The 24,705-nt window shown below is 40.5% G+C and overlaps 2 protein-coding genes across 2 annotated transcripts; one reads left to right on the top strand and one right to left on the bottom strand.

Moving 5' to 3' along the window:
- Positions 1–881: 881 nt before the first annotated feature.
- LOC128739761 (cytochrome P450 4d1-like) lies at positions 882–6,858 on the bottom strand. The gene is made up of 5 exons (XM_053835262.1): positions 6,702–6,858; positions 2,572–2,678; positions 2,237–2,516; positions 1,366–2,181; positions 882–1,054 (listed from the first exon to the last, which is right to left on the bottom strand). The coding sequence occupies exons 1-5, from the start codon at positions 6,856–6,858 to the stop codon at positions 882–884; spliced, it is 1,533 nt and encodes a 510-aa protein (XP_053691237.1).
- A 12,290-nt stretch (positions 6,859–19,148) lies between these two features.
- LOC128744043 (cytochrome P450 4d2) lies at positions 19,149–21,611 on the top strand. Its single transcript, XM_053840787.1, has 5 exons — positions 19,149–19,402; positions 20,057–20,440; positions 20,497–21,114; positions 21,169–21,351; positions 21,417–21,611. Exons 1-5 carry the CDS (start codon positions 19,243–19,245, stop codon positions 21,569–21,571), a joined length of 1,500 nt encoding a protein of 499 aa, XP_053696762.1. The 5' UTR covers positions 19,149–19,242; the 3' UTR covers positions 21,572–21,611.
- Positions 21,612–24,705: the final 3,094 nt, after the last annotated feature.

Below are 24,705 nucleotides of genomic sequence, written 5' to 3'. Positions count from 1 at the left end.
CAAGTTTCACACGGATTTTTTCCAGACGGTTCCAACAAATTTACCTCGAGTGATAGTAGTTAGCGGTTTTGCTCAAAATGAAATTTCTTTTCATAAAAATGTATCTATTGTAACATCATTAGCAACAAAACTACAAACAATTCATTCTTAATCATTTTTAAATTTTGATATACATCTATACTATAAAAGAATACAAATTTGGTTGATTTTCTTATGATCAGAGTACGTGCAAAAGATGCAAAAAGACATTTTGTCGCGTTATCACGTTTTGAGCCTCTGCTTGATGCCATTAGGTTAAGGTTTCTAATCACTTCTCATCGTAAGCATCCAGCTACCCTGCTAGCTATTACCGTGGGATTGAACGGCTAATCTCACTTGTTTGTACCTACTTGCGTACAACTTTCTCACCCATTTAATAAGGGTAGCCACGAATGGCGTAGCAATTACAAGCACCGTAAACTGGCGGTATTAAGTTGTAAATATTGTTCGCCAACACCGAAGTAGACTGTTTCAACTCTAGTGGAACAAAGTCACCCATAGTAATGTTCAACGTTTGAAATGACCAGCCACAGTGCGTTGCGTGGTTTGGTCAAGTTCAACTGCGAGTGCCGTTGAGCTTGGCAAGTTCTAAAGTGCGAGCTGTTCATTGCCCCCTGTACGAAACCGGCTTTTAGTTGGGTAGAGTCAAAATCAATTGGTCTAATCGTTAGAACACACCAGAAAGGCTTGTAACTTTTATTGCGACTAAAACAGCGATCTATCACACATTTAGTGGGAATTGCGTTGGTTTTAATACCATGAATATTAATTACACCAGTACAGTGTAAAACAGAGAGGCACTTGATTTGAGTCAAAGAGTATACATGGTGGTTACAGCGTGATTAGTTATGTTTGGGCGCTCTGCGCCTGATCTGCAGCGGGACGCCATTTTCGGGTTTTAGAATCAATTCAGTAGCCAGCAGAGGTTCGTCACTGTCTACCGGCAGAATAAATTCATAATGGCGCAAAAGTTTCGATAATACACTCTTCAACTCGTTGAGTGCGAATTTTTGACCTGTGAATGAAGTAAAATAGTGATTAGTGATGTTCACTAGGATTATAAAAACGACTAATGGTGGAAATAAATATAGTTATTACCGATGCAATTAGAATGATTAACGACTAGCGAATTGCTTTTATTGGTCAAAGCAGCACCGCTGATTTGCATAATTTATGTTTTAATTTCGATGTTAAGACGTTGTAAACATTTGAAGTTAATACCAATATCTCTAGTTCTAGTTCGCGAAGTCGATCAACTAAACACGACAGTTAGTTATAGCGGACATAAATTCAGATGTTAGGACATGCTACTACAAAATTACTCACCAATGCAATTCCGGGGACCGGCGCTGAAGGGAATGTACTTGTATGGGTTGAACTTTTCGACCGATTTTTCACCTTCGAAACGTTCCGGGATGAACTCCAACGGTCGTTCGAAGTAGTTCGGATCCCGACCCATGAAGTATATGCCGATGATGATGTTTGCTCCTGCCGGAATCGTTTTACCCTCGATCGTAACTTCCTTCACGCACCGTCTGCCGATCAACGGAACGGAGGGGTACAGTCGAAGTGTTTCCTTGATCACCATCTCCAGATAGGCTAAGTCTTGCAGATGAGACATATCTATTGCCTTTTCAGGATTTCCTCCCATCACGGATACTACCTCTTCGTATGCTTTCTGCTGTACAATAGGATATTTGGCTAAATTATATAACGTAAAAGAAACCGCCGACGTAGTCGTGTCATGGCCTTCAAACATGAAGGTGTCCACTTCCTCACGAATTTCTAAATTAGTTAATGGTTTGCCGTCAATGCTAGCCTGTAGCAATAGGTCCAAGAAAACCTCGCGTTTCTTTTGTCCGATTTCACTACCATCGTCGTTAGACTGTAATTGTGAAATGTCGTTACTTCCGTGGTCAATTAATTGTTGTCTACGGGAAATGATCACGTTGTCGGTGTAGCCATGCAGGATTTTAAGCATTTTTCGAAGACGCATGTAGCTAGGTGTTAGATAGAAAAGCGGCGTTCGTTTGATCATATCGACCATACGTGTTATGGAAATGGTAGCTGCTTCCCTTACTGCCTGCACATACTCAGAGTCAGCGTTTCGGAGGGCTTTTACCGAAGTACCCATTGCCGTTTCTGAATAGTGTTATGGATAGTTAAAAGCGAAATGAATATAATCAATTTCAAGTACCACATATAACGTCCAGTGTGTAGAGAAGTACGTATGGGAAAATGTCTACAATTGCACCGCTTTCAGCATATGAACCCAGCACATCGACCAATTCTGAAGCATTTCGGTCGAACACTTCCACGAACTGATCCAGAATTTTGAAGTGGAAAGCCGGAGTGATCGCTTTCCTGCGCGCGTGCCATTTTTTCTGTTTGCTCAACAGCAGTCCGTCGCCAAGCCAATCCGAGAGAAAGTTGTACTCACTGGATTTATCAGTTAAGTGGCGATTGGTGAGGATGCTCTGTAAAATGATAACAGCTATTGACGATATTCGATTGCATACTATTGAAAGAAACCTCAACGATGGATGGTCTTCCCACATATATCTGGAGCAACGGTCCTTGCCAGAAGCGAAAGTATTCTCCGTAGGTTGTTATGACGACTTCAAGAGCTCGGAAAATTTCTGAAAGAACAAAAGAGTGCACCCAAAAGTAACTTTACGGGTCAATACAGTGAATATATTGTTAAATGCAGTTTTACTGGTGGAATTCAGTTAGAAATTTTACGAGCAATAAAAGTGAAGTCTTGCAATTGGTTTTGGACTTCTTTATGGAGTAAGTAAAGTATACTGTTTTATTCATACGACCTGAGGGTGTTCACGGTAACACTGCAACACACAAAATCAATTGGCAAAACTCGAGTTTTTATCCGATTGCCATCAAACATTCAGGGTATCAAATTAAATTAAGTTTAATTATCGTCTTTATTTTATTTCGCCTCCGTCTCCGAATGCCCGTACTTTGGACTTAACCCTTGAGGTTTTGCACAACCTCAATATCGACATATTATTGTATATTTACCCATGTTTTCTTCATTTCATCAACTGTTTCTACTACTGAAGTCGTTTCAGAAGATTTATAATGGCCCGGTATTTCTCGATTGGCCATAGTTCCGTTGTATTTGGGGAGTTACGACCCTACCTTTATACATCTCCAGCACGCCCTTTGCGTAATGGAATGTAGCCAAATCCGGCCAGAAGATCGTAGGACAGTTGTGAGAACTTCAGACGAGGAAGAGGAGGCACTCTTCCCAATAGACTTGTTCTTTCCCGGTATTCGTGGTCACGAAAGGTGTACTCCCGCTTTTATAATGAGCAAATTGCTTGCCAAATCACGAATTTTTTGACAAACTTCGACATTATCTGTTTCGGAGGTTCTCTAGAATCGAGGCCTGGTGATCCGAAGCACCTTTTTCCCGCGCAAGGATATCCACAAAATGATTGGTTTGATAGGGAATGCCAACAAGCGGTGGAGGGGAAAAACTGCTTGGAAAAATTATCTAAGTATTGCCACTACAGACAATCTGGTCAAATACCGACAAGCTAGGAACCAGTTGTCCACGATCCTGAGGACGAAAAAGCGCCAAAAGGAGGACAGAGGTCGTGAAGAATTAGAACAACTATTCCGAGCTAATGACACGCCCATGGAAGATAGTAATATCCTAGTACCTGATGAAATCGGGCTGCTGAAGACCAACAAAGCCGCTGGGAAGGACCGCCTACCGGCAGAACTTTATAAACATGGTGGAGAAACACTAGCAAAGGCTATACACTGGGTAATTTCGAGGATTAGGGAATACACTGGGTAATTTCGAGGATTAGGGAGGAGGAAAAGCTACCAGAGAAATGGAAGGAGTGGTTTGTCCCATCTACAAAAAGGGTGATCGGCTAGACTGCTGCAACTATCGCGGTATTACGCTGGTAAACGCAGCCTACAAGGTACACTCCCAGATCCTGTTACGCCGGTTGTCACCGATAGCACAAGGTTTCGCAAGGAATTATCAGGCGGGTTTCATGGGGCCTCGCGCAACTACGGACCAAATTTTTACTAACCGACAGATCTTGCAGAAATGTCGGCAGTACAACGTGCCCACGCATCACATCTTTATTGATTTCAAAGCAGCATACGATACAGTCGATCGAGATAAGCTATGGCAGATAATGTACGAACACGATTTTCCGGACAAACTGCCGCGACTGATCAGAGCTACATTGGATCGAGTGATGTGTTTCGTACGCATCTCTGGGACACTCTCGAGTCCCTACGAGACGCGGCGAGGGTAGAGACAAGGTGACGGTTTATCCTGCATGCAGTTCAACATCGCTCTTGAGGAAGTGATCCGATGAGCGGGCATCGAAACGAGAGGCCAAGGGTAGCCAACTTCTAGACTTTGCAGATGACTTTGACATCATAGCCAGGAATTTTGCGACGGCGGAGGCAATCTACGCCAGACTGAAAGCGGAGGCTAGGAGAATTGGGCTAAAAATAAAAGCGTCAAAGACCAAATACATGAAAGGAAGAGGCTCAAAGGAAACAAACGCGCGTCTTCCACGGACGGTAACCGTTGACGGCGATGAACTAGAAGTGGTAGAGGAGTTCGTGTATTTGGGATCGCTGGTGACCGCGGACAACAACACTAGTAAGGAGATCCAGCGGCGCATCCAAGCGGGAAATCGGGCCTACTTTGACCTTCGTAAAACGCTACGATCAAGAAGCATACGCCGCCGCACGAAGCTAACAATGTACAAAACCCTTATTAGACCGGTGTTTCTTTATGGACTTGAAGCCGTGACGCTGCTCACGGACGACATACGCGCCCTTACCGTGTTCGAGCGGAAAGTGCTGCGAACGATATTTGGCGGAGTACAAACTGAAAGCGGAGAGTGGCGGAGGCGTATGAATCACGAGCTACAGGCACTGCTTAGGGAGACTCCCATCGTGCATCTAGCGAAAGTTAGCAGGCTACGGTGGGCCGGACACGTCGTAAGGATGCCGGACGACAGTGCGACGAAAATAGTCCTCGTCAACAACCCCACCGGCACCAGGAACAGGGGGCCCAACATGGCTCACGAGGGAACACAATGCCAACAGCTCGTGAGCGCGAGCGGCACACTGGAATGCACTGAATTTTTCTTTAATCCTTCTTTTTTTTTCATGCGGGTTAGTGATAGCACTCGCGAGTGATCGGCGTCAACTGCTGTGATGCAGTGACGAGCGAAAGCGACGATTGTGGCTGGTAGTTAAATACACACTCGTAAAAAATCGTCGCAATGCGTGGGAAAAAAGGAAGTCCAAAAGAGAAAGCAATTGTGTTCGATAGAATGAGAACGCGCATGTGAGGAAATCAGAACATATGAATGCGGGCTTCCCAAATCGCCAATGTTTGAGAGATAGTTCGAGAGTTGAATGATTTCCACGGAGTATTCAACCATATTTCCGAACTCCGGCGCCTGGAGCCGGATAAATCTTCGTCGCAAGTGTCGAGTGAACGGGATGCTTCCGTACCTTATACCACATTTCGTGCGGAATTGTTGAACGAATGACGTCGCAAATCTTCCGATCAGACATGCATCCTATCGTCGTTGGTAATCTAGACAGCATCAAGCACTGCAGTCTTAGTCTTCTTAATGACGTCTTCAATTTCTCTATCGGTGCAGGCGTGATATCCAGATATTTTAAATCGTTTAGCCACTGCAGCGAAAAAATCAAGTTTGCTATTCTTTTTCTACAGCCAATCGACGAAAAAATCACGCAGGTTTTCAATTTTTGCAGCCTGCCGTGAAAACTCCGTGATTTTCACCGATTCCTGACCCGACAAATACACGTTTTAGGAGTCAATTCCGGTGTAGTGGTTAGCATTCACGCCTCTCACGCCGAGGACACGGGTTCAATTCCCAACTCCGCAGAAGTCACGACCCAGCTGTTAAAGTGACCATAATCAAACAAAAAAAAAGGATACACGTTGTGCACTTGCGACTCTGGGCCCACAATCTTCTGGGCAAAATCTAATTTTTACGAGTAATAAAAAGGTATTTATTACTTTTTGTTCTTACTTGGATGAAAAACAAAACGATCTGCTAATCTACTGATAATTTAAAATACTTGAGTTTAATTATTATTATGTTATAAATTTACATAATTTATTATAAATTTATAAAATAACAGTTGAACTTTTTATGGACTTATTAGAACTTTTTATGGACTTATTAGAACTTTTTATGGACTCCGCATAAATTTCTAACAGATTTTACCAAACTACTTTGGTAAACTACTTAGTACATTTTTCCAGAACCCTGTAAATATTTTTAAAATCTTCGAGCTTCTATAATACCGAACCATAGTTTCAATTGCTAGCATTTAGTTTATCAAAGTTATTATCAATGTTTTTCGATAGTTTTACTAGATTTAGAACTTCTACCCCGTTTGCTTATTAAACACCTCATCGGTTTGCCATTCTTCTCAGAAACATTTGCAATTTTTTCACCATAGTAAAATATTCTAATATCTTATACGTCATTTTTTCAAGTTTTAGATTATCACACAATTTTTACTCAAACGATAAATGTTATTGTGAATATATATTAGATAATCAAGATTCTACACAATTTGATTCGACTCGATTCTTCTTACACTCATTCAACACTCACCAACGGGCGATTTATTTAGGAACCAGAAGCCATTGCCTATAATTGGCAAAGCAGGTGGTCCATGGTACTGCTTGGCAACTTCCAACGTTCTGGCATTCTTTCGATATACAATCCAAGCACCAATAACCAAGACCAGCGGCACCAGCACAATCCACATGTTATACTATGTCGTCTGAGAATCTCACGCACAAATTTTAGACTCTAGAGACACTTGCCCTCACTCGCATCTAGAAACGGTTTAGAACTGTCGACACAACGACCCAACAGCAGCTACTGAACGTTCTTAGTGCACTGCAGTCAAGTTTCTACCTGAATGCAACTGTTAGTAGCAGCAGCAGCTAACCGCTTGCATACAGGACAAGTTTTGCACTATCAAGTTCACGGTCCAACGGTGAGCACCATCCGAAAGCTATAAGCTCATTTTAGAGATCTAATCCAAGCTAACATTAAGTGCGCCACATTACTAAAACACTACTTGTTGTCAAACAGTGCGCAGATTCAATTATCCCAGTAGTAATCAGCATCTTTGTAACTAATTTTTATTTTGTTTTCATTCTAGTGTTTTACTATCTGCTCAGTTCTGAATTAGTGCTTTTATATACTACTAACCAACGCATCAGACGTTATCGCATCAGAAAATGTGCGAGTAAACAGCAGGACGTGTTACGGTTGATCACTTGTCGGCTCGGATAAAGCCGCACTTCGCGTATTGCATGCATAACCTTTAATTACACGTATAGAAAAGTTGTTACAATAATAACAAAGAGAATATGAATTTGATTTATTTCTGTATTTATGCTTTTTAACGAAAGATGTTCGTGTACAGTGAAGGTCATAGCTTGTGAATGAATTTGCAAACGGCTATTTTTATGAAAATGCAAATTCAAATTCTGCGTGGTTGTATAATAAAGCATGTCACTGTAGGTCGCAAGTCGTTTTCGCTTTTACCGGTTGCAGATTGTTGAAACAAGAAAAATGATTAAGAACTTTGCCATAGGTTTTACAAGCACGTATTCTGCTATATACATAACTCATTCAACGTCTGGATATTAAGTGTAAATGTCAGATCGAGTTTTCCGGATGCAACTTCACCGAAATAACGAATAGAGAAGTACAGTGGATTCTCTACTAGACCTCACCAATAATTCGTAAATCCATCGGGGTCATCCAAACTGAACTTCTTTCATCTCGAGAGATAATCTACAAGAAAAAATAAACACCAAAATAATTAAAAACTAAATAAACTATTATTGAGATGATTTGCAAAAGAAACTTCAAAGCACAGAGTTTTTATCGATTCTCTCTCACCGGCGTGCCATGTTGATCATGGTGAAAAACACGTTTTTGCGCATGGTGCATGTGCATGGGTTGTTAGATTTGGAGCTCTATTGAACATAAATCGACAAATATTGGGGCTGGTGCACAAAATCTGACGATTTGTTTCCTTGCAGACTGATAAATTCAGTTCAGCTTGCCAATATCGCAACAGATTGAATAACACCTCCTGTCAACTTTGATTTTTTAATTTTTGTTTGATCGTAACATAGTTTTCTGGATCCTTCAAATAGATTCTTTGCACTTTATCCGTTCTACGGAGCCTCCTTATAAGTTTAAATCATTTTTTTTGCTTTTCTCACTGAAAACACGTGCTTTTGACATTTGTAGTTTGTGTGATACAATAAAATTTTTGTGTACAATTGCATATTATACTGAGCCAAACTCAAAATCGAATAAAATTGTGTAAGAATTCATTGAAGATCGACCCGCTAATTTCAGAGCGGGTCAATCTTCACCCAATAAACATTTTTGTTGAATAACAGCTTATGCTACCCGGTAACTTGCGGTACATGGTTGAATAAACTACTATTTAAAAAAAATGTTTGTTGGGCATTTACTCGCGACTAGCTGGATTTTAGAAAAGTATAGGCCTCCCCTTCTGTTAGTGTCTGGACACGCTATTGAGTTTGCGATTGAACGCGTCAAGAGCGTTTTTTCCTTTTTTTGTAAGCTTGCTTAAAAAGCATACATAACTTTCTAATCAAATGTAAATATATATAAAAACATTAGAAAGAGAAGACATAAAAAATAACACAATGGTAGCGATTTGGATTAAGTTAAATAGTTTACCCCCTGCGTTGTTTACAGCAAACAACATGTAATCAATTACCAAAATCAGTTGCATTTGTGATGGATTTTTGATTCGGCATCGCATCCTTTGGACTGCATTACATCACATGGAATTTACGTTATTCTGATCAAATAGCTCCGCTAATCTTATCTTATGGCTATTCTAAGCTTGTTATCACACCGAAGCAGCCGTTATTGCTCTACTTGTCAGGATGCCTGCCAGCAGATTTTTTTTGCGCAGCTTGGGGCCAAATAAGCAAGAGTACATCAGTTCTTAGCTATTGTTTGATTTGAGCAGTTCGTCATCGTCAGAGTGCGAAAATAATGTGGGGCTTTGTGATCCTAATCCTTCTGTTACTAATAATTAACTTCACAATCAAGGATGCGATCTATAAATATTCCATAAAAATACCAGGACCAGCGAAACTACCGTTCTTAGGAAGTACCCATATTTTCGCCCGTCGTAAACCAGAAGGTATGTAGAATTTGGCGTTCTCGATAACAGAATTACTCTTCTAGCAAGCTAGGATGTAGGATTCTAGGAGGGTATTGGAAAGTGTCAGTTTATATTATGCTGCGATTTAGAAGTTTGTGTCTTTTCGCGGTTTATGCATTTTTTACCGATATCAAATTTTACTTGAAAATGCGTGCAAATAAAAATACGAACCTTACCATGAGATACTGTGATTCTAGGAAAACATAACAAAGCACCAACACATTATAAGCTCAAGCGATGTGTTTTAGGAAGTTTCGAGGAGATTGTTTTATGTATAATGAAATATGGATTTCTGTTCATGACATACAAATTCACTTCAATTCACTGAGTGCTCAATATTGCTCTGTGTCACTCCCCTTTTTGTCTTCCATCCAGCCACTCGTACATATGTTTTCGTTCCAAAAATCCACATAGCATAGCATAGACAATCGTACACAGCATGGGTGGCTGATATGATGTACCCGTAAGTACACCATACACCTGGCCATGTCCTTACGATTGTAGAAATGGGTACGTTAGTCGAACACCTACTTTAAGAGGATGCGCAAAAACTCACGCAATCTTCATAGATGTTCATGTAACCAATAATATACGATAATACGATACGACAATGAAAATAAAAGGAATATATAAGCGTAAAAATAAAATGAAATGGAGCATAAATGAGGAGAAATAGAACAATCTCACCAGCAATCCGTGGAATGAAATGTAATTGCGTCATTTGAGTTTCCATCAGTGCGTCTAATATCTAATAATTTAATTTTTCATTGTGATATCCATGTGCATTATTTAAACTTTTCACGACCAAAGTTTTCACTGTACAGTATAAGGTGTTTGATGGGCTAAAACGAAACAAATCATTAGAATACCATATTAGGCTTACCTGGCCGTGTGGCTCAGTCGTCTGCCCGAAATCGCAGTTTTGAAATCAGGCAGCCGGGAACCACCCAGCATCGCACCTCCTAGCTTAGCTACTCAATAGAGCATTACCGGGTATGGCCGCGTGGAGGCGCTAGGTTGGGGCTTGAGATGGCAAGAGCTATGTTGGTCGCTTTCCCGCTTGTTTCCCTTCCCCATTTCATACCCATGTTTCCGTTCCGAAAATTCACATAATGAAAAAATAAAGCCCTTTGATTTCATTTGGACAGCTCACCCCGCTTTGTAAGCACCCTCCTTTTATCAATCCCCTTTATGTCAAAGAACATCTTATCCAGAAACTCCTATCCCTATCTCCTCGTGGTACTAAATAGCTGGTATACGAGCAACTTTAGTGGTGATCGAGTAACCAACCTCAGTGATAACTAAGGTTGTAAAGTCTGATTAAAAGTAAATCTGGACGCCTCTCGTGCGTCGCCGACCTGCCCCTTGTGGTAGGAACTGAAACCTTTTGACAAAACTTTGTTTACATATTTATGAAGCACTAGCTGATTGCCCGAAAGGACTCGGGGTCCTTTGTTTCTCAGCGACTTCTACATCTGTTATAGTCACGAAAATTCTCATAATGCAAGAAACTTAACGCTTTTTTCATTTGAATGTTTCAATTTCAATGTGTCTACCCTTTGACAGTTACCCCATCCTGTTGTTCCCCAACCACTTGTAAATGTGTCTTCTTTTCGGTTATAAGTATAAAGCGAGACAAAGTTTTTTACGTTTTGGGACCTATCCTTTATCAATGACCACCCTATTCCCCCTTTCAGAAATCCCCTCTTGTTGCCCAGCCGCTTGTACAATAGCTATCGATCCAAATGCACCTCTTTACCCATTTGAACCTTTCTCTTCCCTTGTAAGAGACCCTCTTCCCGTTTTGTCGACCCCCTTGCGTTAATTTATTTAGTTAAAAACATGTGTGTCAAGTTTGTTGAAGAACCGTCCAGGTGTTCCGGAGTTATGGCGGAACATAGATGCATACTGATGTTCCTCGTCTCCCCGGTGGCTCTCCCCAGTCAGCTCCTTCTTCTGTCACATAGCCAATTATGCACCTGTTTGCTTTCTGGAAATCCCTACAATGGGAAGAAAAACAAGTCCGTCTAAATATGAGAGAAACGCAACTCCTATTGCTTATTTGGACGTCCCCCCTTTTGATAGGGATCACCCCTCATTTTGTCAAACCCCCAAAGCTGATTCCCTTATATCGGGAAATATTTGTGCCAAATTTGGTGGAGAACGATCAAGGCGTTCTGTTCAATGACAAAAATGATTCGACGGCGGCAACATTCAACATCAAGATACATATAACAAAGATTAAACATAATAAGCATTCAAAGATACGACAAAGTTGACATATTTTAACATAAATTTTAAAACAAATTCAACAAATACTGAAAAAATATTAAATGTAAAACCAAACTGACTATGTTTGAATAAAGTAAAATAAAAATTGATAGAAAAAATTTAGGGTTTTAAAATATAATAACGACAAAATTACGCAATTGCAAAAGTTATGTTTGATTGGAAATTATTTTACTGTAAATGAAAAATAATGAATATGTAATAATCGTGTACTAATCTATACCTATAAAGAAGGATTTCTGTCTGTCTGTCTGTCCGTATGTTCCTTATAGAATCGAAAACTACTGAACCAATCGGCATGAAAATATGCATGTAAAGGTTTTTTGGGGCCAGGAAAGGTTTTAGTGATGGTTAGAAACCCCTCCCCCCACTAAGAGGGGGGGGGGGGCTCCCATACAAATGAAACACAAATTTCTGCATAACTCGACAACTAATCAAGCAAATAGAACAAAATTTGGCATGTGGGTGTTTTCGGTGACAAGAATTTATTCTATGGTAAATTGAGACCCCTCCCCTCTTTATAAGGGGAATTATAACTCCTCTCCTCTTTAAAAGGGGAGGGCTTCCATACAAATTTCCTCATAACTCGAGAACTAATCAAGCAAATGGAACCAAATTTGGCATGTGAAGGTTTTCGAGGGCAAGAATATTTTCTAAAGTAAATTAGGACCCCTCCCCACTTTAAGAGGGGGGGCTCCTGTACCAAAGAAATACAATTTTCCTCATAACTCGAGAAGTAATTAAGCAAATGGAACCAAATTTGGCATGTGGGTGTTTTTGGAGACAAAATTTTTTTCTATGATGAATTGGGACCCCTCCCCGTTTTAGAAGGGGGGGATCCCATACACATGAAATACAAATTTCCTCATAACTGAAGAACTAATCAAGCAAATGGAACAAAATTTGGCATGTGAAAGTTTTCGAGGACAAGAATATTTTCTATGGTGAATTAGGACCCCTCCCAACTTTAAGAGGGGGGGCTACTATACAAACGAAATACAAATTTCCTCATAACTCGAGAACTAATCAAGCAAATGGAACAAAATTTGGCACGTGGGTGTTTTTGGAGACAAAATTTTTTTCTATGATGAATTGGGACCCCTCCCCACTTTAGGAAGGGGGGCTCCTATACAAATGAAATGAAAATTTCCTCATAACTCGAGAATTAATCAAGCAAATGGAACCAAATTTGGCATGTGAAAGTTTTCGAGGGCAAGAATATTTTCTATGGTGAATTAGGACCCCTCCCAACTTTAAGATGGGGGGGGGGGCTACTATACAAGCGAAATACAAATTTCCTCATAACTTGAGAACTAATCAAGCAAATGGAACCAAATTTGGCACGTGGGTGTTTTTGGAGACAAAAATTTTTTCTATGATGAATTGGGACCCCTACCCACTTTAGGAGGGGGGGGGCTCCTATACAAATGAAATTCAAATTTCCTCATAACTCGAGAACTAGTCAAGCAAATAGAACCAAATTTATCATGTGGGTGTTTTTGTAGGCAAGAATATTTTCTATGGATTTCCCCACTTTAAGAGGGGGGGGGGGGGCTCCTATACAAATGAAAAACAAATTTCCTCATAACTCGAGAACTAATCAAGCAAATGGAACCAAATTTGACATGTAAGTGGTTTTGGACGCAAGATTTTTTTATATGGTGAATTGAGACCCCTCTCTTCTTTAGAAAGCGAGTTATGGCCCTTCTTTAAGAGGGTGGGCTTCCATACAAATGAAATGCAAATTTCCTCTTACCTCGAGAACTAATCAATCAAATGGAACCAAATTTGGCATGTGGGAGTTTTAGATCGCAGAAATTTTTTCTATGGTGAATTACCCCTTCCCCTTTTAAGAGGGGAGCTCCCATACAAATGAAATTCAAATTTCCTTATAACTTGAAAACTAATCAAGCAAATGGAACCAAATTTGGCATGTGGGAGATTTGGAAATCTTGAATTTATTTTATGATAGTTAGAGATCTCTCACCCCTGTGGTAGGGGGATATGGACTCTCATACAAATAAAACAGAAATTTTTGCGAAACTCAAAAACTAATCGAACTCGAGAAATTCGAGACTCTTCCATAAAACATTAGTCAATACAAGACCACAAAAACTATCTATAGTAACACTAGATCATTCAGGACGAGACGGTCGCGAGTGTTGCCGGTGACCCGCCGTCGGAAGCGCCGCCCACTGAGGGGCTTGCAAAACTCGAGATTGTGACAAAGATCATCCGAGATTCATGATTTATGTACAACACAGGTTAATTTGTGGCAATACGAAGTTTGTCGGGTCAGCTAGTCTATACCTATAAAAATGGATTTCTGTCTGTCTGTCCGTATGTTCTTTATAGAATCGAAAACTACTGAACCGATCGGAGTGAAAATTTGCATGTAGGGGTTTTGGTGCCAGGAAAGGTTCTTATGATGGTTAGAGACTTCTCCCCCAACTAAGAGGGGGGGCTCCCATACATATGAAACACAAATTTCTGCATAACTCGAGAACTAATCAAGCAAATGGAACAAAATTTCACATGTGGGTATTTTTAGAGACAAGAATTTTTTCTATGGAGAATTGAGACCCTTCCCCACTTTAGGAGGGGGGGCTCCTATACAAATGAAATACAAATTTCCTCATAACTCGAAAACTAATTAATCAAATGGAACAAAACTTGACATGTGGGTGTTTTTGGAGACAAGAATTTTTACTATGGTGAATTGAAACCTTTCCCCACTTTAGGAGAGGGGGGGGGGGCTCCTACACAAATGAAATACAAACTTCCTCATAACTCGAGACCTAATTAATCAAATGGAACCATAATTGGCATGTGGATGTTTTTGAAGGCACGAATTTTTTCTATGATGAATTAGAACCCCTTACCGTTTTAGGAGGCGGGCTCCCATTGAAATGAAATACAAATTTCCTCATAACTCCAGAACTAATCAAGTAAATGGAACAAAATTTGACAAGTGGGTGTTTTTGGAGACAAGAATTTTTTCTATGGTGAATTGAAACCTCTCCCCACTTTAGTAAGGGGGCTCCTATACAAATTAAATACAAATTTCTTCACAACTCGAGAACTAATTGATCAAATGGAACCATATTTGGCATGTGGGTGTTTTTGGAGGCATGATTTTTTTTCTATGATGAATTGAGTCCCCTCTCCCTTTTTAGAAGGGGGGGCTTCCATACATATGAAATACAAATTTCCTCATAACTCCAGAAGTAATCAAGCAAATGGAACCAAATTTGGAATATGGGAGGTTTTAGGGGCAGGAATTTTTTTAATGATGGCTTGAGAACCCTCACATCTGTGGAAGGGGGATAAGGACTCTCATACAAATAAAACAGAAATTTTTGCGTAAGTCAAAAACTAATCGAACTCGAGAAATTTCAGACTCTTTCATAAAACATTAATCAATAACAAGACCACCAAAAACTATCAATAGTAACATTAGATAATCCAGCACGAGACGGCCACAGGCCGCGAGTGTTGCCGGCGACCTGCCGTCGGGAGTGCTGGCCACTGCGGGGGGGCAGCCCCCCGTAGAGATCACCTCTATCTAGGTTTGTTTATTTTCCTAGATCTACTGACCTCTATTACTTTCCTTCAGTTGGGTCACCCCTGCGAAATGGTACTTTCTACGAAAAGATTTTCTGTGAAAGGGTACATCCCGCGTAAGGTTTTTCGCGAAATGGTATTCTGCGAAACTCTATATTCCGCGTTATGGTCAACCGAGAATTGGTGTTCCGCAAAATGGTATTCGGCGAAATGGTTTGTAATGATGGCGAATATTTAAATGCTATCCGCTTTATTTTATCAGGCTATGCAATGGGAGGAGTTGTTTTCTACTTTACTGTGAGGAAAATTTGTATATTACAATACCCATGAACTCCCCAGAAACTTGCAAAACTCAAGATTGTGACAAAGGTCATCCGAAATTCACGATATATTTACAACACAGTTTAATTTGTGGCAATAAAAAGTTTGTCGGGTCAGCTAGTAATAATCTATACCTATAAAGAAGGATTTCTGTCTGTCTCTCTGTCTGTCTGTCTGTCTGTCTGTCTGTTTTGTGTTCCTTATAGAATCAAAAACTACTGAACCAATCGGCGTGAAAATTTGCATGTAGAGGTTTTTAGGGCCAGGAAAGGTTTTAGTGATGGTTAGAGACCCCTCCCCCCACTAAGAGGGGGGGCTCCCATACAAATGAAACACAAATTTCTGCATAATTCGAGAACTAATTAAGCAAATAGAACCAAATTTGGCATGTGGGTGTTTTCGGTGACAAGAATTTATTCTAGGGTAATTTGAGACCCCTCCCCTCTTTATAAGGGGAATTATAACTCCTCTCCCCTTTAAGAGGGGGGGTTTCCATACCAATTTCCTCATAACTCGAGAACTAATCAAGCAAATGGAACCAAATTTGGCATGTGAAGGTTTTCGAGGGCAAGAAAATTTTCTATGTTGAATTAGGACCCCTCCTCACTTTAAGAGGGGGGGCTCCTGTACAAATGAAATACCAATTTCCTCATAACTCGAGAACTAATCAAGCAAATGGAACCAAATTTGGCATGTGTGTGTTTTTGAAGACAAAATTTTTTTCTATGATGAATTGGGACCCCTCCCCACTTTAAGAGGGGGGGGGGCTCCTATACAAACGAAATACAAATTTCCTTATAACTCGAGAGCTAATCCAGCAAATGGAACCAAATTTGGCATGTAGGTGTTTTTGGAGGCAAGAATGTTTTCTATGATGAATAAGAACCTCTCCCCACTTTAGGAGGGGGGGCTCCTATACAAATGAAATACAAATTTCCTCATAACTCGAGAACTAATCAAGCAAATAGAACCAAATTTGGCATGTGGGTGTTTTCGGTGACAAGAATTTATTCTTTGGTAAATTGAGACCCCTCCCTCTTTATAAGAGGAATTGTAACTCCTCTCTCCTTTAAGAGGGGGGGCTGCCATACAAATTTCCTCATAACTCGAGAACTAATCAAGCAAATGGAACCAACTTAGGCATGTGAAGGTTTTCGAGGGCAAGAAAATATTCTACGGTGAATTAGGACCCCTCCCCACTCTAAGAGGGGGGGCTCCTGTACAAATGAAATACAAATTTCCTCCTAACTCGAGAACTAATCAAGCAAATAGAACAACATTTGGCATGTGGGTGTTTTTTTTTTGGTGACAAGAATTTATTCTATGGTGAATTGAGACCCCTCCCCTCTTTATAAGAGGAATTATAACTCCTCTCCCTTTAAGAGGGGGGACTTCCATACAAATTTCCTCATAACTCGAGAACTAATCAAGCAAATGCAACCAAATTTGGCATGTGAAGGTTTTCGAGAGCAAGAAAATTTTCTATGGTGAATTAGGACCCCTCCCCACTTTAAGAGGAGGGGCTCCTGTACAAATGAAATACAAATTTCCTCATAACTCGAGAACTAATCAAGCGAATTGAACCAAATTTGGCATATGTGTGTTTTTGGAGACAATTTTTTTTTCAATGATGAATTGGGACCCCTCCCCACTTTAGGAGGGGGGGTCCTATACAAACGAAATACAAATTCCCTCATAACTCGAGAACTAATCCAGCAAATGGAACCAAATTTGGCGTGTAGGTGTTTTTGGAGGCAAGAATTTTTTCTGTGATGAATTAGGACCTCTTCCCACATTAGGAGGGGGGGCTCCAATACAAATGAAATACAAATTTCCCCATAACTCGAGAACTAATCAAGCAAATAGAACCAAATTCGGCATGTGGAGGTTTTTGGAGGCAAAAATATTTTCTACGGTGAATTAGGATCCTTCCACACTTCAAGAGGGGGGGCTTCTACACAAATGAAATACAAATTTCCTCATAATTCGAGAACTAATCAAGCAAATGGAACCATATTTGGCATGTGGGTGTTTTTGGAGGCAACCATTTTTCCCATTATGAATTAGGACTTCTTACCTTTTTAGGAGGGGGGGGGGGCTCCCATTCAAACGAAATATAAATTTGCTCATAACTTTAGAACTAATCAAGCAAATGGAACCAAATTTGGCATGTGAGAGTTTTAGATGGCAGAATTTTTTTTCTGTGGTGTATTACGACCCCTTTCCCTTTTAAGAGGGTGGGCTCCCATACAAATGAAATACAAATTTCCTTATAATTTGAGTACTAATCAAGCAAATGGAACCAAATTTAGCATGTAGGAGATTTTTGAGTCTTGAATTTATTTTATGATAGTTAGAGACCTCTCACCCCTGTGGTAGGGGGATATGGACTCTCATACAAATAAAACAGAAATTTTTGCGAAACTCAAAAACTAATCCAACTCGAGAAATTCGAGACTCTTCCATAAAACATTAATCAATAACAAGACCACAAAAACTATCTATAGTAACACTAGATCATTCAGGACGAGCCGGTCGCGAGTGTTGCCGGTGACCCGCCGTCGGAAGCGCCGCCCACTGGGGGGCTTGCAAAACTCGAGATAGTGACAAAGATCATCCGAGATTCATGATTTATGTACAACACAGGTTAATTTGTGGCAATACGAAGTTTGTCGGGTCAGCTAGTAATAAATAAAATGTGATATTGAAGAAGTGAGGCAATCGAAGAAAACCAAATTTACAAAAAATTAGCAAATCAAAATCAGCACATGCCCTATCTATTAGGAAAATACTTTTAGGTCAGAATAGAATTTACAGAACATTATGGAAAAGATAATGTAACATACACCATTTTAAGTTTTTTCCAAAATTAGAATAACGTGGAGAATAATGCATTAAAAGTGGATCGAAATCAGCGATTGAGATCGTCAATTTCCCAAGTCCCACTACTATATTTACGTTCCATTGATATGCTCAACCTCAATTTCGAGATTGACTACATCATAAGCATAAGAACAATGTATTCTCGATATAATTATCGCTACCGCTGGTAATTCACCAGTATTTTAATGCAAAAATAAATTACCCTATCACTGAGAATTTCCACATGATTAGATTCTATTTGGTTTTAGCTTGTGAATTACATGAAGTGTTTAATTTTTGCGATTTTTTCCTTCCGAACGGACATTAAGTTCGGTTAGATTTAGTTGTACATCCTTGCTTCCTTGTTTTCAGTGATTGCATTAAATTTATTTTATTTTTTATGAAATTTAGAACCGTCAATTTTGTTACAAAAAATATAAAACCCTCTGAATTCGTCGTCGATCGACAATTCAATTAAATGCAGTGATAAATAAAAATATTTTGTTTTGATTTTACACCATCCCTATAACTATAACTAGTGATTCATCCATATAGGGAGTTCTCTCGTTTATTGCTCTGTGTCAATTTTCATTCACTCAGCAGTGTGTGGCATCTCTCGGCACGTGCATTATTTACTGTGGGTGTTTGCTCCAGTACCCTATCTCAATTCCGATCGACATACTGGAGAAGAATTTCCAGATACATTTAACTCTAAACAGCAACCTAGTTTCTCTCAGTCGAGAACCGGCCAATGGCGAGTTCATACGCTATAAGCGCGTAAAGGACCGTTTTACTCTAATCTTTCGCAATCGATTAGTGTTTAGTAGCGTCAGCCGGTTTTATCAGTTCAGTGGTTATAGTTTTTATTTACGCAGCAGCAGAATGACCTTTTTGGAGTGGTTTGCAGCGATTTTGATTGGAGTACTTGGAATCAACTATTTGCTGGTGCGCAGAAATCTGAAATACGGCCATCAATGGCCTGGGCCGGCGGCATTCCCACTCATCGGTTGCTATTATCTCTATTTGAACAAGAGTCCCGAAGGTAGGCTTGAAGTGAATGGGAATTGTCGATAAAATGTGATTTAAAAGGAAATAGTGTTTCAATCGATTCAAGTAAATATTAGGTTTGTCTGAAATAGACACCGGGTACTTAGTCGGTAAGTGTTCTAGAAGTCAACTAAGTTCCGCGTGCCTTCACTCATGAATCTAGACTGAATATTACTTTAAATTCTGAACGGAAACTCTGAACAGAATAGCGAAGCAAAAATAAAAAGTATAATTTGGCGAATGGAAAAAACTACATCGGAAAAAATAACTGGTAAACTAAATTTTAGAGCATAGGTATTAAATTATTTTTATAATGTTATTTCCCAAAAGCAAGCGTTTGGAAGCAAAGGTATGTGGAAGTCCTCAAGGTGGCATTATCTTGACTGAGCTTGATCAGTTCATAAATCAAGAAAGCGTACATAGCCTTCGGACAGTGAAGACATTAATTAATAAGTAAAGTTCGCGCCTGACCTTTAGCAGTATGTAGATGACTATGACTCCGTAAATCATTTTCGGTTATGACCGCAATTAGTTATAATATTTCCACAGTATTCATTCGATATGAATCGGTGCCTTGAATAAACTAAATTATGATTATTATACGATTTCATCAAATACCAAAGCAAACATTCCTTTCTCTTTTTCGTAGATGTGCTGAACTTTATCTATTCGATGAACGTCCGTTACGGTAAGCTGTTCTGCGTTTGGGTCGGCACTCAGTTGGCTCTGTTTTGTACCAACACGCGTGACTCGGAAACCGTTCTCAGCAGCCAGAAGTTGATTCGCAAAAGTGAACTGTATAAATTTCTCGTGCCATGGCTTGGAAATGGATTGTTGCTGAGCACGGATCAAAAGTGGTTCAACAAACGAAAGATACTCACACCGGCCTTTCACTTCAAGATCCTGGAGCAGTTCATTGAAGTTTTTGATCGGCAAAGTGGCATACTTGTACGGAAGTTAAAACCGGAGGCAAATGGGCAGCTGGTTAATATTTATCCGTACATAACGCTGGCTGCTTTAGATATCATTTGCGGTAAAATTAAGTTCTCAGATCAGATCAGTACTTGAATACTTAGTGTTTCTTTGCAGAGACTGCTATGGGAACTCCTATCAACGCACAGACGGATAGTGAATCGAAATACGCTAAAGCAGTCACTGAATTAAGCTACTTGTTAGCTGGTCGTTTTGTAAAGGTTTGGCAAAGATCAGATTTCCTTTTCAATCTATCGCCCGATAGAAGACGTCAAGATAAAGTTATCAAAGTGCTGCACGACTTCACCACTAAAATCATACAGTCTCGGCGACAAGAATTGTTAGCAAGTGGTGATCAAGGCATCGATGGAGACGAAAGTATTGGAAGTAAAAAGAAAATGGCGTTTTTGGACGTCTTGTTGCAAGCCACTATCGATGGACGTCCATTGACAGACAAGGAAATTCAGGAAGAAGTAGACACCTTTATGTTTGAAGGACATGATACGACAACCATTGCAATTGCCTTTACTCTTCTGCTATTGGCTCGGCATCAGGACATTCAAGAAAAAGTTTACAAAGAAGTGACAGAAATCATTGGTCCAAACTTAGATACTGCGGTTACTTATCGCAACTTACAAGACATGAAGTACTTAGAAATGGTAATTAAGGAGTCGCTTCGTTTGTATCCACCAGTGCCTATAATTGGTCGTAAATTTACAGAAAAAACTACAATCGGTAAGAATCTGAGTGTCTATTTCGAATTTTTATATGACCCTTACTTATACGCAGATGGAAAAACGGTCCCGGAGGATTCCAATTTCAATCTAGGCATCATTTTGATGCACCGTGATCCAGCACTTTTTGAGGATCCGGAACGGTTTGATCCCGAACGTTTTAACCCGGAAAGAACTATGGAACAATCATCTCCCTACGCATACATTCCCTTCAGCGCTGGACCACGAAATTGCATAGGTATTTTAGTGCGAAATAAAAAACTACACGTTTTTTTAAACGACCAAATTTCTACATTTACTTAGGTCAAAAATTCGCTATGCTGGAACTTAAAAGTACTCTGTCGAAGGTGATTCGGCACTTCCGGCTTACCGAAGCAGGACCGGAACCAAAGTTAATTATTCAATTGACTCTTAAACCGAAAGATGGGTTGAAGATAGCTTTTGTCCCACGGACTTAAACGTTGCCTATTGGCCGGTATATACGCACAGACTGCTGGAATTGTGATAATCAAAGAATTTTTTGTACTATCTTACTACATACAAACATATTTTTACATATCGAAGATTATCGAAGATTAAGGTATATCATACATAAATAAAATTACTTATGAGGCTATGAGCCAGATTATATGATAAAAAGGGATGTTCTGGCTTCCATTTCTCAACGGATTTTTGAAAACTACAAAACTATAAAACTATAAAACTCTTTTGCTTCATTTCTTCTTCCAATTGTTTTATCTTCTTTCGCCGTTCTTTCTGTTTCTTGAGCTGGAATTTCTTTTGTTCTATTTTAAGTCTGCTTTCTTTTCTGTCCCCGGTCAACACTGTTACTTGACATTAACCAATTTGTTACGAAACACGCAGTCAACATTGTTAAATAACATTAACCAGATTGTTTTGTAAAGGTGCCACGATGCAAGGTTGTAGTTACGCAGCCTGAGAGTAAGTGGAAGGTGGATATTTCCCACTTTTTTACATAACATTGTTAAATTACACTGTAACATTGTGGAAAATTTTCTATAACATTGCAATTTTGTTGTTTCTGTAATGTAATAAATTCTTATTCTTTCAAGCACTCGTCTCCATTCAATTCGGTCTTGGACCACTCGTCGCCAATTTCCTAGTCGTCTCAGAAGTCGCTTTCGACCTGGTCGAGCCATCGTGTACGTTGGGCCTCCTGTTCCTGGTGCCGGTGGGGTTGTTGAAGAGGACTATTTTCGTCGCACCCCTTACGACGTGTCCGGCATCCTTACGTCCGGCATCCTTACGTCCGGCATCCTGACGACGTGTCCGGCCCACCGTAGCCTGCTAACTTTTGCTAGATGTACGATGGGAGTCTCCCCAAGCAGTGCCTGTAGCTTGTGATTCATACGCTTCCGCCACTCTTCGCTTTCAGTTTGTACTCCGCCAAATATCGTCCGCAGCACTTTCCGCTCGAACACGGCAAGGGCGCGTATGTCCTCCGTGAGCAGCGTCACGGTTTTAATTCCATAAAGAACTACCGGTCTAATAAGAGTTTTGTACATTGTTAGCTTCGTTCGACGGCGTACGTTTCCTGATCGTAGCGTTTTACGAAGGGCAAAGTAGACCCGATTTCCCGCTTGGATGCGCCGCTGGATCTCTTTACTAGTGTTGTTGTCCTCGGTCACCAGCGATCCCAAATACACGAACTCCTCTACCACTTCTAGTTCGTCGCCGTTAAGGGTTACCGTCCGTGGAAGGCGCGCGTTTGTTTCCTTTGAGCCTCTTCCTTTCACGTATTTGGTCTTCGACGCTTTTATTTTTAGCCCAATTCTCCTAGACTCCGCTTTCAGTCTGGCGTAGATTGCCTCCGCCGTCGCAAAGTTGCTGTCTATGATATCGAAGTCATCTGCAAAGCCTAGAAGTTACCTTTGGTAAAAATCGTGCCTCTCGTTTCGATGCCCGCTCGTCGGATCACCCCTTCAAGAGCGATGTCGAACAGCATGCAGGATAAATCGTCACCTTGTCTGTCCCAGAGATGCGTACGAAACACATCACTCGATCCAATGCAGCTCGCGTCAGTTTGTCCGGAAAACCATGTTTGTGCATTATCTACCATAGCTTGTCTCGATCGACTGTATCGTATGCTGCTTTGAAATCAATAAAGATGTGATGAGTGGACACGTTGTACTCCCGACATTTCTGCAAGATTTGTAGGATAGTAAAAATTTGGTCCGAAGTTGCGCGAGCCCCCATGAAAGCCGCCTGATAATTCCCTACGAAACATTGTGCTATCGGTGACAACCGGCGTAACAGGATCTGGGAGAGAACCTTGTAGGCGGCGTTTACCAGCGTAATACCACGATAGTTGCAGCAGTCTAGCCGATCACTCTTTTTGTAGATGGGACAAACCACTCCTTCCATCCATTCCTCCGGTAGCTTTTCCTCCTCCCAAATCCTCTAAATAACCCAGTATAGAGCCATTGCTAGCGTTTCTCCGCCATGTTTATGAAGCTCTGCCGGTAGGCGGTCCTTCCCAGCGGCTTTGTTGGTCTTCAGCAGCCCGATTTCTCGTTTGACTTCTTGGAGATCAGGTGCTAGGACATTACTATCTTCCATGAGCGCTCTTAGGTTAATTTCCGTTCCGCTTCATTCTGCGACTTCGCCATTGAGGTGTTCATCAATGAACTGCTTTCATCTGTCGACCACCTCGCGCTCGTTTGTAATTAGATTCCTTCCATCGTCCCTATACATGTAGGGTTTCGGTGTGTAGCCCTTCCGAGTATGGTTCACCTTCTCATAAAACTTGCGCGTATCATTAGCTCGGAATAGTTGCTCTAATTCTTCACGATCTCTGTCCTCATTTAGGTGCTTTTTCCTCCTCAGGATCGTACATACATCTATACTGTTAAGCTCAAGCTACGATAATACTAGACAAGGATGCTGGCTGATTATGAACTTGTCCGGCGTCATGTTTACTAGCTAACTACCTAGCTAGTAGATATAACACTGAGCAAATTTACGAAAAGTCAGCAAGCTCACCTAGTATCAATGAAGCTTTATATACCTCTAGGCATGTGGCAATTGTAGATAATCCTTGTTTTACAAAAGTTGGTTTTTACGGTCACGTGTCAAGATACATACTTGAAACATGTTGACTACAGTCTATGTTCTGCTTTAGAACTTTAGACATACGAAATTTGTCATCTCTTTTATTCTTCCGCCGTTCTAATGAACAACGAGTGTGACGTCAGATTCGCAGTTCCATAAGAATAGTAGAGAATCAAAGAGGCGTCGAATTCTGTCTGCCGAACCTCGAAATACTACGATAGCGCTCGCAGTCCAACTTGTTGACCTTTTCGTAGATAACCACAGGGCAAATAATCCCATCTTTCCACTTCTCCGCTAGCTATTATGATTCTCCGTCTGGGCGCCATTCAGTTGTTCATCGGAGTGCTGCTTCCACCTATCAGTCACCTCACGATCGTCCATCACAATACTACCATTATTATCTCGGCACCTTCCGGCTCGCTGCACAAAGTGCACGTTCCCTGAGAACGATGCAGCCGCTCAAACTCTGCATATTCCTGCTTTTCCAGGTAGTGCTTTTCTCCCGGAAGATTTGGTTTCG

The sequence above is a fragment of the Sabethes cyaneus genome, chromosome 3, assembly GCF_943734655.1.
Source record: "Sabethes cyaneus chromosome 3, idSabCyanKW18_F2, whole genome shotgun sequence".
Lineage (NCBI taxonomy): Eukaryota > Metazoa > Arthropoda > Insecta > Diptera > Culicidae > Sabethes > Sabethes cyaneus.
Note: the sequence above shows the minus strand (reverse complement) of the source record. Positions and strands in the feature narration are given on the sequence as shown.